This window comes from Suricata suricatta, chromosome X (assembly GCF_006229205.1).
Source record: "Suricata suricatta isolate VVHF042 chromosome X, meerkat_22Aug2017_6uvM2_HiC, whole genome shotgun sequence".
Taxonomy (NCBI): Eukaryota; Metazoa; Chordata; class Mammalia; order Carnivora; family Herpestidae; genus Suricata; species Suricata suricatta.
The window spans coordinates 31326751-31343063 of record NC_043717.1 but is presented as its reverse complement, the minus strand read 5'-3'; the positions used below and the strand labels follow the sequence as shown (position 1 = coordinate 31343063).

Below are 16313 nucleotides of genomic sequence, written 5' to 3'. Positions count from 1 at the left end.
CAAAGCTCAGGAGAGAAGAGGCAAGATGAATGGAGGGAAGAGAAATACAGAAGGGTGAACAAACCCTTTGAAAAAGGGGAGCACCTGGAGCTACCGGCAGGTCAGATGCTGGGTGTTGTGCCCCAAACTGACAGTATATTTCTTGATGATGGTGAGAATACCGTGGTTCTATTTTCAGATATAGAACCTCCTAGAATCAAGTGCCCAAGTGTGAAGGAACGCATTGCTGAACCCAATAAGCTGACAGTCCGGGTGTCCTGGGAGACGCCAGAGGGAAGAGACACAGCAGATGGCATTCTAACTGAGTAAGTGCACCTTGCCCCTTGGCAGTGGGAAGGATGTTGCTTCTTTTAGGAGAGACATTTACTGCCCAGAGTGGGGAAGTGTATCTATGCTGGTCCATTTATGCTTTCAGAGCACTCCTTCAATTCCTCACGCACATGCTATTTTTCTCCACAGTTGTCCTCAGTACCTGTATATTTTACTTATGTATTTGTTTATCGCTTGTCTTCGTGATAGCATGTTTACCACCAGAGCTGTAATGCCCAGAACCATGTCTAGCACAGAGTTGGTACTCGGTAAATATTTGTCAAAGGAAAGGGAAGAAGGGGTCGTGGGGGGGATGGGAAGTAGAAGGACAGGAGGAGGAAGAGGACGCCAACTGGTGAACTCTGGGATAGAATCACACCATTGCCTGCCCAGGGGGCGCCTACTGAAGCCCTTGGGCCTCACTAAGTCATCACCTACCTCCCTGATGAGCCTCTGTGTCTCCCAGGTGGAGCCAGATGGTGCCCCCCACCTCGTGCTCTGTGAGTATGGTTTAGTACAGAACATTTTATCCCTTGGTTTTTGGCAACTGCTGCTTTCAAAACTTTGACTTTTAGTATATTTTTTCAAAACTCGTGACCACGATGGGGAGCCTGGGTGGCTCAGTCAGTTGAGCATCTGACTCTTGATTTCAGCTCAGGTCATGATCTCATAGTTCGTGAGACTGAGCCCCATGATGGGCTCTGTGCTGCCAGGACAGAGCCTACTTGGGATTTTCTGTCTCTGTCTCTCTCTGCTCCTCTCTGTGTTCTTTCTCTCAAAAATAAATGAACTTAAAAAAAGTAATAAATAGGGGCACCTGAGTGGCTCAGTCAGTTAAGCATCTGACTCTTGGTTTCGGCTCAGGGCATGATCTCACGGTTCATGAGTTTGAGCCCCACATTGGGCTCCACAATGAGAATGCAGATCCTGCTTGGGATTCTCTCTCTCCTGTTCTCTGCTTCCTCCTACTTTGTCTGTCTCTCTCTAAATAAATCACTTTCCAAAAATGAAAAAAAAAAACTTGTGACTACATTAAATTCTCACAGAGGAAGCTTATGAAACTGGAGGAAGAAGGGTCTTCTGCTTTCTTCCCCGCCCCAACCCCATTCTCCAGGGCCAGCTGCAGTAGTAGTGTGATGTCTCTCCAGAAGGCTTTTTCAAATGTATGGTTGGTTCTCTTTGGGAAAGTTCAGCTACATGTTGTTCCAATCCAGCACCTGGGCCTGTCCCCGTGCAGCTGATTGGCCTTCTTGTTCCCCGGAGGCCGCTCCTTCGTGTCGGCACGTTCACATCTGTGCCGTCACGTTCACGGCTCTGTCAGACCTCCCTACTTGAGTTTCCATCTGCGGACCAAGGATACCTCTGACTTCCCGCCTTGTGAGCTCCACAGTGGGGAAAGCCTTGCTAGAGTCCTATCAGGCTGTGCAATGGGAAGTGTCTTAAGCAATTATGGGCAATAAGAGAACATCTTCGACGGGGAAGATGTTCAGTGTTTCACCCGTAGCAAGACACTTTTGTTCCTACATCCTGATCATTTCCTCCCAGTGCACCGCTAAGCGTAGATAGTATTACTCACTGTGTTCCCCTTTGTAACTCCTTCAAGCTAAGGTTTGAGTATTAAGAAAATTATTTATTTGCTGTCATATACCCCAGTCACAAACCCCTCAGGAGAAATTTTAGTCACTGGGGATTAAAAAGTAAGTCACAGTTGATATGACCAGGGGTTGGGCTTTATTTCTCTTTGAACTTCCAGGCCCTGGAACAATGGCTGGCCCAGTCCCTGGCACGGAATAGGTTCTTAGACGTTTACAACTGCGGTGGCTACTGAAATTCTGTATAATGAACACAGTTTCTGGTCACCGGACCACTCTGCCTAGTGAGGATATAGACCTCCTCGGTGTTTTTATGGGTCACCTGTGTGTTATGGTTAAGAATGTGATATTTTTAAGGGGCACCTTAGCAGTCCCCAGCCTTCAGTTCCGAGCAGCTGTCGGCTTCCAGAGCTCTAAAGCCCAGAACCAGGAGAGGCTTAGAGTGGGATGCCGTGGGGCAGTGCGCTCCAGGCCAGTGAGGACATCACAGAGAGCTGTCTTGTCCCCTTTGCAGCTCCTGCTTGGGCTCCTTGCTTCTCTGGCGTTTCTCTTGTGCAAGCTGCTGTTATATAGTCCCCTTCTAAGAGGGAAGGTTCTAGTGTCAAGCTCGGAGACCAGTGCTTCCTGTGAGTTACCTTATTTACTCCTGATGACGGCTATTTGTATGTCGCAGATGAAATAGAGTCTCCAAGAGGTTAGCAGCCACTCATACTTGAAGTATGCTTCCTCTCAGGTTTTTTAAAATGTTTATTTATTTATTAGAGAATAAGCAGGGGAGGAGCAGAGAGAGGGGGAGAAAGAATCCCAAGCGGTCTCTGCACTATCAGCACAGAGCCTGATGTGGGGCTCGATCCCAGGAACCGTGAGATCATGGCCTGAGCTGAAATCAAGAGTCAGATGCTTAACTGACTGAGCCACCCAGGGGCCCTCCTCTCAGGTTTATCTGCATTTGAATTGTGCTTCCTGAGGACCTTCCAGGAGCTAAGACCCAAAGTGAAACACATTTCTAATGGTGGGATTTCTGGCACTTTCCTAAGACCCTCAATTCATACCTTATGAACAGATACCCTCTCCACTTCTCTGGGAGGCTCGCTTCAGGGGTGACAATGATAATTTCACATATTGATTATTAGCAAATATTCTCATCATTGCTAAGAACTATAGAGAGAAGGCCAATTAACTAGCTATTAGAGAACCAACCAACCTGGCATGTGATCATGCCACACCTATTGGTGTTCACTTCGGACAGTCAAGAAGGAAGCTACTAGAGTCACCCCGCTGTGTGATCTTGAGTGAGTTCCCTAAGCTTTTGATGCCTCAATTTCCTCATGTGTGAAATGGAGATAATACCTACCTCATAAGGTTGTTGTGAGGTTTAATAGGTGTAAAATGCCTGGAACTGTGCCTAAAATATGTATATAAGGTTTGTGTAAGTACAAAGAACTTATTATTACATTAGGATAATTAAGGAATCCCAATAAAGTTGCCTTTTGCTCAGGAAAGCTCTCCACTAGGCTGGGTAGAAAAAACAGAGACAGGGGCACCTGAGTGGCTCATTTGATTTAACATCTGGCTTTGGCTCAGGTCATGATCTCCCAGTTCGTGGGTTCAAGCCCCGCATCGGGCTCTGTGCTGACAGCTAGCTCAGAGCCTGGAGCCTGATTCAGATTCTGTGTCTCTCTCTGTCTCTGACCCTCCCCTGCTCACGCTGTGTCTGTCTCTCAAAAATAAATAAAAAAATTAAAAAAAAAACAAAAAACAGTTCTTACACCCCCTGCAGGCCCAAATTGCCAGTGACTGCTTGGACTATACCTTCAAGTGATTTTCCTCACAGAAAATTCCCTCATCCTCCCCAAAGTGAGGCAACTAAGGTTCTGCCTGGAACAGAGGTGGGCCCGGAAGAAGATTTGGGCCCCGGTTCCCGGCATATCGCATCATGTGTCCTACCTCCCAGTGAGAAAAAATGATTCCAAACTTGCCAGGAATTGGTGACTTCCTTGCTGTGGTCTCAAACTGCTCTTCCAGAGCAGAATACAGCTCAGGAAAGTCTGTTCTTCAAGAAATCTGTGTTCTAGTCAGACTGGCCTAATGGCCCCCCTCAGTCTCTCCACATCCAGGGCCGAGTGGGCGCTGTACACATGCCCATAATGATCACCATTGATCATTAGGCCCATAATGGCCTAATTGCTGTTAGGCCCTTAATGATCATCTGTGGTGTTTCTGTTTTTCCCCTCCCCTTTAAGTGTTATTCTAAAAGGCCTCCCCCCAGGCTCGAATTTTCCAGAAGGAGACCACAAGATCCAGTACACAGTCTATGACAGAGCTGAAAACAAGGGCGTTTGCAAATTTCGAGTTAAAGTAAGAGGTAAGAGTACTGCTTATTGGCTTTTTCCTCTCTTTCCAGGAACAAAGGGAAGTAGGCCCTCAGGCGAGAACGCTTTGTGAGCTTTCACTGCCATAGGGATACCTGCCAGCTTTGGATTAGCCTCTGATGATGAGGCTGGGGGAAGTGCGCCATCTTAATGCCTGCATTTCACAACACAAATCCGGAGTTTCGGTGCCGGCAGATTAGTTACGAGGTCTGAGGGAGCAGTAAGCCAGTCTCACATGAGCCCACAGCTGGCTGTCCCAAAAGAATATTATTTTGATAACTTTTTCATCCCTGGGCTTGAGTGAGCAGCTAAAGCCTGTAAGTCCTTCTATAAAGGAGGTTAGGAGCCTCCTAGCTTGGGCCCACCAGGAGCCCATGTTCTTGGTGTTCCAGAACCTTCATTCTCCCTGGAAAATTTTTCTTTTAAGATTTATTTTATGCCTCATGGCTTGGGCAGTGAATTCCTAACCATCTTTAGTCTTTATTCTTCCGGGTTCACCCTCCTCATCTGTAACACGGGGAACTAAACCAGTTGATCTCCGTGGTCTTCGGTATGAATGGTAACCATTCCAAGGCCCACCCACTGGCCACACGGTCATCTGTGCCCCTTCACTCATTCACAGGCCAGGATAGAAGCTCAACTGCAAGGCTGCTGCCTTCCCTGATTCCTCTGTGGAGGGGAGCTCAGCACTGAGCCCTGAGCCTCCTCTGGCCTTGTGTCCCTACAGTCCGCCGCTGTGGCAAACTCAACGCCCCAGAGAATGGTTACATGAAGTGCTCCAGCGACGGTGATAATTACGGGGCCACCTGTGAGTTCTCGTGCATCGGCGGCTATGAGCTACAGGGTAGCCCTGCCCGAGTGTGTCAGTCCAACCTGGCCTGGTCTGGCACGGAGCCCACCTGTGCAGGTATGAGTGCGGCCCTCCGGCCAGCGAGCAGCAGAACCTGAAGGCCCTTGGGTTCTGAATTCCTAGAGAGCGAGGGTTTCGTTCTATGCACTTTGAAAGGTTCAGTGCCATCCGTCTTTGTGTGATGAGGGAAAACGGTCCCTGAATCTCTAGGGCAGCCCTTCGCATCCACCTTCCTCTTTGCCTCTGTCTGTCTCCTGATTGCTCATTCATGCCCTCTAAGGGAGAAGCTCGAGGTGGGAACCTGGTGCCCGCCATTAGTGACTGTGTGAATTACCAAAGTCTGCCTTGGGTACCTTTAGTCTTCCCCTCTACAAACGTAAGGGTCTTTTTTGGCAAAGCCAGGATACTATTACGTATGGACAATATAATGCCTGCTTTGCAGCACTGGGTTGAGTCACACAGACTGTGGGCATTCAGGATTTTTCCTCCTAAGGTCTAATGAGGAAGATCATACCTCGCCTACTCCTTGAGTTATTAGGAGTAAATGAGTTCATCCATTAAACAGTGGAATAGAGTAGTGCCTGGCATAGGATAAAGGCTCAATGCATGACTGTTCTGATTACCAAGAAACACACACTGGGCTGAGTAATGATAATGGTGTGAAATTTGCACTAGCCAGAAGATTCTGGACATATCTTTTATTTATATGCTCCACTTTCCCCCCCACTTTCCTGGTACTTTCTCATCTTTATGCTTTCTCTTGAACCCCAGCCATTGAGAGTTGGTTGTGAGAGAGACACATGTAAACCATCAGCTAAATGCCCAAGGTTCTTCAGTTTCATACGTTAAAGCAGAAAGAACATCCTGAGGCAGGGGAAGTAATGCCTACCCTTGAGAGATGTTCCACAGCCTAATCCCTAGAACCTGTGAATATATTACCTGTAATAATCTATTACCTGCATATATTACCTGAATTCTATATTACCCGAATATATTACCTGTGACCTGTGAACATAAAGGGGACTTGGCAGAGGTAATTAAGGATTTTGAGAAGGGGAGGGTAGCCTGAATTTTCCAGGTGGGCCCAATGTAGTCACAAGGGTCCTTCTAAGAGGGGGAGGCAGAGGAAAAGCAGAAGACAGAGAGGGGACAGAGGTGAAGATTCCATGCTGCTGACTTCCAAGATGCAAGAATGGCCACGAGCCAGGAAACGAAGGGGGCCTCTAGATGCCGGGAAGGCCAAGGACACAGGTTCTCGCCTAGAGCACCGGTGGGAACACAGGTCTGGCAACACTTTGACTTTAGCCTGATGAAACTGATTTTAAACTCCTGACTGCCAGGACTTTAGGCAAATTTGTGCGGTTAAGCCCCTAAATTTATGGTGCTCTGGGATAGCCTCGAGAAAAAACGGATACACTTCCCCATTCCCCAACGCCATGCTTCTCGGGACCATCTTCCACATAAACCACTTACAAATGACACTTTATCTTGGGGTTTACTTCTTACTGCATATGGGTCTGTGTGTCATCATGGGCTAGATTGAGCCAGAACAAGCAGACTTTCTCATCCATGCGGCCATTTCTCATTCCAGCCATGAATGTCAATGTGGGTGTCCGAACAGCAGCTGCACTCCTGGACCAGTTTTATGAGAAAAGGAGACTCCTCATTGTGTCCACACCCACAGCCCGGAACCTTCTGTACAGGCTGCAGTTGGGAATGCTGCAGGTGAGTCCTCGCAGCAGGGCCAAGGTGACGGGGGGCGGGGGACCCCTAACAAGAAGGGCTCCGTGATTTCATTGAAAGCCAAGGCCAGATTGAGCGCCACATCTTTTTACCATGAACTTCAGGAACTGGCAGTTTAGAGCTACTTCCATTTATTTCTGGGTCTGGGATATAACGTGCGTTACCTGGACGCCCAGAGCTAATCCAGTTATTTTCCAACTAAATAAGGTTGGTCTTCATTAGTAAGCCTGATTGACCTGCTCTCCAGACCGAGCCAAAGAATAGTTGTCTTTGTTGAATGTGCCCAGGATATGCCTGTGCTGGAGGCCATTATTCAGTGGTTTGCCCTAAAGGAGTGAGGGGAGTCCAGGAGCCCTCAGGCCCCAGATCCTGCTCCAGGGAGCCTCCCCAAGTCTCTGAGACTTCCTCAGAGACTGATGGCCATCTTTAAGATCAGTGGTTCTCAAAGTGTGGTCTGTGGACCAGCAGCATCCGCATCACTAGGGAGCTTGTTAGAAATACAAATTCTCCCCCATCCCAGACCTACTGGGTCTAATCTACATGTTAACAAGACTTCCAGGTGATTTCTAAGCAACTGAAAGTTTGAGACACACTTTTCTGGAAATGTGCCCTTCTCTGCAGTGTAAATTTTGTGGCTTCAAAATGAGGCCACCAGAGTCTCCTGAAAAAAGAAAAAGAAACAGCAAAGGATGGATGTAAAGCTTGCTAGATGTTGTCCTGTCTGGAAGCTGGTATGCAATAAAAGTGGCCAACCCGACTGAATGCTAAAGGGGCAGGCTGTTATGCTGGGTCACCGACATGGCGCTTCACTTATTTATTTCTTTTTTTCTGTATTTTAAATTTTTTAAATGTTTATTTATTCATGAGAGAGAGAGAACGACAGCATGAGCAGGGGAGGGGCAGAGAGAGAGGGAGACACAGAATCTGAAGCAGGCACCAGGCTCTGAGCTGTCAGCACAGAGCCCAACGTGGGGGGCTCCAACCCACAGACTGTGAGATCATGACCGGAGCCGAAGTCGGACGCCCCACTGACTCAGCCACCCAGGTGCCCCATTCGCAACTTCAAAATAAAAGTTTCATTACAGTGAATAAGACTAAGTATTTAGAACGATCTTGGTTTAATCAAAAGCTACAATTTTACTTTTGATTTTAGCATTAATGCAATGAGTAATGATAAGTCTTCCTTCCTCCTCCCCCCCCTCCCGCCCCCGTGTACTTTGAGGGCTTCGTGTAAACAATGAGGAATCATGCAAAAAATGTTAGGCTCCTTTGATAGGAACTCTGTTCATTACATCTTTACTCCCAGTTCCTACCACCTCACTTCCATCTTTGTGTCCTTTTGTCCCAGCTAGGGACTCGCTCTTCCGGTATCAGCAGCCCACACGGCTCCACTGTGTGGGAGGTGGGCCTTCAGGCTGTATTACATAAGCATTCGTTTCTTGAATTCTTCACTTCATAGAAAAATGAATAAGCCAGACACCTTGCTTTTCCTCTGTGTTGGCAAACTATGCCTTCTGTAAGTGAGATCCGATTGGAACAGCGCGATCCTCATTCATTTGTGCATTGTCTGTGGCTGCTTTTGCTAAATTACGAATGAAATAGTTGTGATGCCAGCAGGCAGGGTCCAAGGACCCACAGAAAGTGTCCCTTAAGACCAGCCAAGCAGGTACCAGTCTGCACACAGGATAGAAATCAAGTTTGAGCCAGCAGGAGGGGAAGGTGAAGTTTATTGAAGGTATAGCATGTAGGTACAGAGCATCTGGGAGACTCAGGAAGGAAAGGAGAGAGCTTCCCATCTTTGTTCAGGGTGGGACAAAGATGTTTGGTCCTTCCTCAAATGTTATCTGTTCCAAAGAAGTCATTAACTTCTTGTCCCGTAGGAGGAGGACATACACTATTTGCATTATAAGATCTGTGTAAAGTTGGGGTGCAAGAATAGAAGCAGGAAAAGGAGCAAAAAAGCAGATTTTTAAAGAGCCCTTCTCAGTTTGCCTGTCTCAGTTGGACAAGATATTTGGTATCAAGGTCTTTATGTGTGACGCCGGTGAGATATTTACATTGGCATTTTAACCAGAGCCTCAAGGAAAGCTTTGATTGAGATACATCGTTCAGTTAGAATAAGAAAAATACACATTGTCATACTTTTTGCCAGTTCTGTCACCTTATAGAGAGGGTTGTTTCAGTGCAGTGCAACTGTAAAATACATGGTATTGTAATAACTTAGGAGTTTAAATTTTCTTTCCCCATTTAGCCAGATTCATCTTACATTACTTTTCATGCTCCTTATTGCCATTGCTGTTCCTGATGTGACCTCTGGTCACATGGTTGAGGGGCCACATTCCTGCCAAGGGGCAACTTAGAGGATTGGAACTTTCTTTTCTCTCTCTCTCTCTCTCTCTCTCTCTCTCTCTCTCTCTCTCTTAATGTTTGTTTATTTCAGAGAGAGACAGAGCGTGAGTGGTGGAGGAGCAGAGAGAGAGGGAGACACAGAATCTGCATCAGGTTCCAGGCTCTGATCAAGCTCTCAGCACAGAGCCCGACACAGGGCTCAAACTCATGAACTGTGAGATCATGACCTGAGCTGAAGTTGGACGCTTAAGCGGCCAAGCCACCCAGGTGCCCCTAGGATTTTCTATATATAGTATCACATCATCTGCAGATAATGAAAATTTTACTTCTTCCTTATCAATTTGGATGTCTTTTATTTCTTTTTGTTGTCTGATTACTGTGACTAGGACTTCCTGTCGTACGTTGAATAAAAGTGGTGAGAGTAGACATACTTCTCTTCTTCCTGATCTTAAGGTAGAAGTTCTCAGTTTTTCCACCATTGATGACGATGTTATCTGTGGCTTTTTCATATATGGTCCAGGGGCACCTGGGGGACTCAGTCAGTTAAGTGTCCAACTCTTGATCTCAGCTCAGGTCTTGAACCCAGGGTCATGATTTCAAGCCTCACATTGGACTCTATGCTGGGCATGAAGTCTACTTAAAAAATAAAAAAGAATACTAGAGCACAGAAAAATAGTATTTTCATATATGGCCTGTATAATGTTGAAGTATGTTCCCTTTAAACCTACTTTGTTGAAGGTTTTTATCATGAATGCATGTTGTACTTTGTCAAAATGCTTTTTCTTCATCTGCAAAGATAATCCTATGGTTTTTATCCTTTCTCTTATTGATGTATCGCATCGATTTGTGAATATTGAGCCATCTTTGCATCGCAGAAATAAATCCCACTTGATCATGGTGAATGATTTTTTTTAATGTATCCTTGGATTTTGGTTTGCTAACATTCCATGGAGAATTTTCGCATCCCTGTTCATCAGAGATATTGGCCTATATTTCTCTTTTTTTTGTGGTGTCTTTATCTCTTTTAGGTATCAGAGTAATGATGTCCTCATAGAATGAATTTGGAAGCTTTCCCGCTACTTTTATTTTTTGGAATATTTTGAGAAGAATATGTATTAACTCTTCTGTAAATGTTTGATAGGATTCAACTGTGAAGCCAATTGGTTCTAGACTTGTTTCTTGGGAGTTTTTTGATTACTACTTCAATTTCATTGTTGGTAATCAGGCTGTTCCAATTGTCTATTTCTTCCTGATTCAGTTTTGGGAGATTACATGTTTCTAGGAATGTATCCATTTCTTCTCGGTTATCCATTTTGTTGGCATATAGTTGTTCATAATATTCTTTTAATATTTGTTTTTCTGTGGTGTTGGTGGTTATTTCTCCTCCATGATTTTTGCTTTTGAGTCTTCTCTCTTTTTTTCTTTTTTTGATTAGTCTGGCTAAAGGTTTATACATTTTGTTAATCTTAACAAATGACCTGCTGGCTTCATTGATCTGATCTGTTGGGGGGTTTTTAGGTTGTATTTCATTTATTTCTGCTCTAATCTTTATTGTTTGCTTCTTTCTACTGGTTTTGGGTGGTTTTTTTCTGTCTCCTTTAGGTGTAAGATTAGGTTGTTTGAGATTTTTCATGCTTCTTGAGGTAGGCCTGTATTGCTGATAAATTTGCCTATTGGAATGGCTTTTGCTGCATCACAAAGACTTTGGAGCATTGTGTTTTCATTTGTCACCATTTATATTGTGATTTCTTCTTTGATTTATTTTGCAAGTCCCTTGACTGTTCTTAAATTTTTTTTTTTGAGAGAGAGATTGTGACAGCATGAGCAGGGGAGGGTCAGAAAGAGAGGGAAACACAGAATCCGAAGACAGGCTCCAGCCTCTGAGCTAGCTGTCAGCACAGAGCCCGATGCGGGGCTCGAACCCATGAACCGTAAGATCATGACCTGAGCTGAAGTCAGATACTCAACCAACTGAGCCACCCAGGTGCCCCTAATATTTTTTTTAACTTAATTTTTGAGATAGAGCCAGAGCACGCAGGGGAGGGGCAAAGAGAAAGGAAGAGAGAGAATCCGAAACAGGCTCCATACTGTCCGCACAGAGCCCGATGCAGGGCTTGAACTCAAGAAATGTGAGATCATGACATGAGCCAAAACCAAGAGTCAGATGCTTAATCAACTAAGCCACCCAGGCATCCCCTTTGATTGAATTTTCTAGATATACTTAATTTTATTACTTGTGTGCTTCCTACTTTTCTTACTCTTGATTATGGTCTTTCCTTTCCACTCAAAGAATCCCCTTTAATATTTCTTGTAAGACTAGTTTAGTGGTGACGGATTCTTTTAACTTCTGTTTGTTTGTCCAGGAACCTTTTTCGCTCTCCTTCTATGCTGAAAAATAGCCTTGCTGGATAGAGCATTCTTGGTTGTCGGTTTTTCACTTTCAGCACTTTGAATATATTGTGCAGCTCCCTTCTGGCCTCCAAGGGTTCTGCCAAAAAAATCAGCTTGATAGTCTTATGGGGTTTCCCTTGTATGTAACTGTTTTTGCTGCTTTTTGTCATTTTAATTACTGTGTTTCTTGTGGACTTCATTGGGTTGATTTTGCTGGGGGTTCTCTGTGCTTCCTGGACCTGGATTCTGTTGCCTTTCCCAGATTCACAATGTTTTCAGCTATTATTTTTTCAAATACATTTTCTGCCCCCTTTTCTCTCTCCTCTTCGTCTACAATCCCTGTAGTGCAAATGTAATTATGCTTGATGATGTAACTGAGTTCTCTTAATCTATTTTATTTTTTACTATTCTTTTTTCTCTCTCCTGTTCCGCTTGATTGCTTTTCATTACTGTGTCCTCCAGGTTGGTATCTGCTCTTCTGATTTTTCTAGTCTACTGTTTATTCCATTTAGCATATTGTTAATTCCAGTTGAGTTCATCTCTGACTGGTTCTTTTTTATGTTTTCTCTCTCTTTATTGAGGGTCTCACTGAGGTTCTCCACTCTTTTTTTTCAAGTCCAGGTGAGTATCTTTATGACCATTACATTAAATTCTCTATCAGATATTTTATATCCATTTATTTTAGCACTTCTTTCTGTGCTTTTTTTCCCCTGTTCATTCATTTAGGACATATTCTACTACCTCCTCATTTTGCCTCTCTCTGTGTTACAAAAGTAGAATATATTTCCTTCTCTGCCTTTAGTGCCCTGCAGTGCAATGTACCCTGCTCACCAGAACGTGTGTGCCCTTTGTGGACAGGATTTGGTCCCTGTGTTTTTAGTGAGCCAGTCTGGGGCTGCCTTGGGCCTGAGTGGGATCAGACAAGACATTTGCCAGAACTGCAGTAGCACGATAGGGCGCCTGGGTGGCTCAGTCAGTTAATTGTCCGACTAGGCTCAGGTCATGATCTCACAGTTCGTGGGTTCGAGCCCCACATTGGGCTCTGTGCTGACCTCTAGCTCGGAGCCTGGAGCCTGCTTCAGATTCTGTGTCTCTTTCTCTCTCTGTCCCTCCCCTGTTCATGCTCTGTCTCTCAAAAATAAATAAAATGTTTAAAAAAATTAAAAAAAAAAAAAAGAACTGCCGTAGCACTGAACTGCGGGGTGCTCTCTCTGTGCTGTAGTCTGAGAAGCTTTCATTGGTGGGCGGTGCCTGTAGTTAGACAAGATGTCTGCTCCCAGTCCACTGCTGTGGCTGAAGTCAGCCTGATGTGTGTGGTTTTCTTCCCTCCTGTGTGGCGCAGGAGAAGCTTTGCCATGGTGCTGGCCCCTGTCGGGGTTGCTTGTACACTGCTGTCCTTGGGGGCACTTTGGATGGACTCCTGCCAGGGGTGTGTTGGGGGAGTGGCGGTGCACAGTGCCAGCAAGGTGTCAGGGCCCACTGTTAGCAAGATAGGTGAAGGGTGTTAGTGCTGCATTGGTTCCTGCAGGTGTCCGTCTATCTAGGCTGGAGAGGTGGGGTGGGAAATGGGGCCCTCCGACTCTTGTTTGTGGAGAAGTCTGTCGAAGATCCCTGACCCTCCAGCACATGCGCTGAGATTAGGAAACAAAAATTTTCCCCATATACCCCAGGCAGTTTTCTAACTGCTGCTTCTCTGCTGTATCTCAGCACGGCTTTTTGTTGTGCTGCCTTTAAAAATTTTTTTTTAAATGTTTGTTTATTTTTGCGAGAGAGAGAGTCGGGGGACGGGCAGAGAGAAGGACACACAGAATCTGAAGCAGGCTCCAGGCTCTCAGCTGTCAGCCCAGAGCCTGATGCAGGACTCCGAACTCAAACCTGCGAACCTTGAGATCATGACCTGAGCAGAAGTCAGAAGCATCACCAACTGAGCCACCCAGGCGCCCCTGTTGTGCTGCCTTTTTAAGGATGGGGACTCAGTTTCCTGTAGCCTTCATATCTGAGCCCCCTGATTTTTAAAGTGTCACGTGTTGAGCCCCACTGTAAGAATTCACAAAGTTAGGCCCCTGTGGTTCAAAGCCACATATTCTGGGGATTCATCTTCCCAGTGCTGGTCCCCATGACTGGGGTACCTGCTGTGGGGTTGGTCTCTCCCCCCATCCATACCCTGGCGTTCCTCCTTCCCATGGACAGTCCCGCTCAGTCACTTGTCTCCTGATTGCATCTCTACCCTTTCTAGCCTCTTTGCGGTGGCGTCTTTCCTACATTTAGCTGTGGAGAGTCTGTTGTGCCAGTCTCTGGGTCATTTTCTGGGTGCTTTTCACTGATCTGGGTGTTATCTAGGTATCTACGTGGGATGAGGTGAGCCTAGGATCCTCCTATTCTGCCATCTTCCTGAAAACCTGTTGCCTTTCTTTTGATGTCAAGTTCAGGAGTCCCAACTGATGGTCCTGGGTGAAGTGTCCGCCCCTCAGGTCAGACTTCCAACTAGCTCTTCCTGCCAGGGCAGTCTGGATCCCACCTGTGTGTGATTTATGGTTAGTCGTTCAGTCTGGACTGAGCTGGGGTTTGTTGGATGGTTTTTAGTTGTTGCTGTTGTTTTTCCTCTTTCTCTTCTCTTATCTCAAAGTCTTAGGAGTCTGGGCGTCTGCATATTCCTCTTCCCTCCCTGATCCATTCTAGGAGGCCAGACTGCTCTGGCTCAAGGAGGAAGATGAGGCACATCAATCGCTCTTGGCATCAGGAACAGAAGAGCCAGTTCTGAGCCCGAGGCCAGACACGGAGTACAAGCCAACTGAGCCCCCCCCCCCCCATGATTGTACACGTGCGGCTCTGGGCAGAAATGCATCTACAAACAATGCATAAACAACTTCTTTACAGAACACTTGCTCTTCTGGTATTTTTGGAAGAGTTTGAGAAGGATTTGTATGTTTTTCAAGGGTTTGGGAGAATTCACAAGTGAAGCTGTGTGGTCCTGGTCTTTTGTTTGTTGAAAGGTTTTTGATTACCAATTCACTATCCTTACTAGTAAGTAATAGGTCTCTAGATTTTCTGTTTATTCACGATTCACGATTAGAAAGTTGTATGATTCTAGGAATTTATCCATTCCTTCTAGGTTGTCAAGATTTTTTTGATTAAAAAAAATTTTTAATGTTTGTTTATTTTTGAGAGTGAGAGAGAGTGTGAGTGGGGGAGGGGTAGAGAGAGAGGGGGAAACATAGAATTTGAAGCAGGCTCCAGGCTCCGTGCTGTCAGCACAGAACCCGACATGGGGCTCGAACACACGAATGGCAAGATCATGACCTGAGCCAAAGTCGGATGCTCAACCGACTGAGCTACCCAGGCGCCCCAAGGTTATCAAAGTTTCTTGATGTGTAATTGTTCAGAGTAGCCTCTAATTATCCTTTGCGTATCTGTGTTATCAGTTGTAATGTTTCCTCTTTTATTTTTTATTCTATTTTTTCTTTGTGAGTCTAGCTAAATGTTTGTGAATTTTATCTTCAAGGGACCAACTCTTCTTATTCACTGATCTTTTCTATTGTCTTTTTAGTCTCTATTTCATCTCTTTCCACCCTGATCTTTGTTATTTCCTTTCTTCTAATTTTGGGCTTTGTTTTTCTTTTTCTAGATCCTATAGGTGTAAAGTTAGGTTGTTTTATTGAGATTTTTCTTATTTCTTGAGATAGGCATTTATGACTCTGAACTTCTCTCAGAGGACTGCTTTTAGCTGCATCATATAGTTTTTGGTACATTATATTTCCATCTTAATTGGTCTTGGGGTATTTTTTTCAGATTGCTCTTTTGACTTGCTGACCCCATTGCTTGTTCAGTATCTTATTATTCTTCAGTATTTGTGAATTTTCCAGTTTTCTTATAATTGATTTCTAGTTTCATACCACTGTGGTCTGAAAAGATATTTGATATGATTTCAGTCTTCTTAAATATATTACAACTTGTTTTATGGCCTAACATATGATCTGTCCTGGAGGATGTTCCATGTGTCCTTGAGAAGAATGTATTCTGTTGCTTTTGTATGGAATTTTCTATATATATCTGTTAAATCCATCTGATCTAACATGTAGTTTAAGGCCAGTGGCTCCTTACTAATTTTCTCTCTGGATGATCTATGCATTATCGTAAGTGGAGTATTAAAGTGTCCTATTACTAGGGGTGGCTGGGTGGCTCAGTTGGTTAAGTGTCCAACTTTGGCTCAGGTCATGATTTCATGGTTGGTGGGTTGTGTCAGGCTCTGTGCTGACAGCTCAAAGCCTGGAGCCTGCTTCGGATTCTGTGTCTCCCTCTCTCTCTCTCTGCCCCTCCTCTGCTTGTGTGCTCTTTCTCTCTCTCATAAACAAATAAAAAAAATCCTTAAGAAATTAAAAAAGTGTCCTATTATTGTACTTATGCTTCTCTCTTTAGGTCTGTTAACATTTGGTTTATATATTTAGTTGCTCCTATGTAATGTCCATAAAGATTCACAAATGTTATATCTCTTTGTTGGATTGATCCTTTTATCATTGTGTTCATTGTATAATACCCTTCTTTGTCTCTTATTAGAGTCTTTGTTTTAAAGTCTGTTTTATCTGATATAAGTATAGTTACCCCAGTTCTGTTTTGGTTACCATTTGTATGGAATATCTTTTCTTAACCCTTCACTTTCAGTCTGTGTGTATCCTTGCATCTCAAGTGAGTCTCTTGTAGGAAGCATAT

General features: G+C 44.8%; 1 protein-coding gene across 2 annotated transcripts in view; it reads left to right on the top strand.

Annotated features, from left to right (window-relative positions):
* SRPX (sushi repeat containing protein X-linked) overlaps positions 1-16313 on the top strand; it is a 104026-nt gene that overhangs the window by 63521 nt on the left and 24192 nt on the right. For both annotated transcript variants that reach the window (XM_029930138.1, XM_029930136.1), the window contains 4 exons: positions 179-305; positions 4145-4266; positions 5001-5180; positions 6715-6848. In XM_029930138.1, coding sequence (XP_029785998.1) covers positions 179-305; positions 4145-4266; positions 5001-5180; positions 6715-6848 — 563 coding nt within the window. The remainder of the gene's footprint in view (positions 1-178; positions 306-4144; positions 4267-5000; positions 5181-6714; positions 6849-16313) is intronic.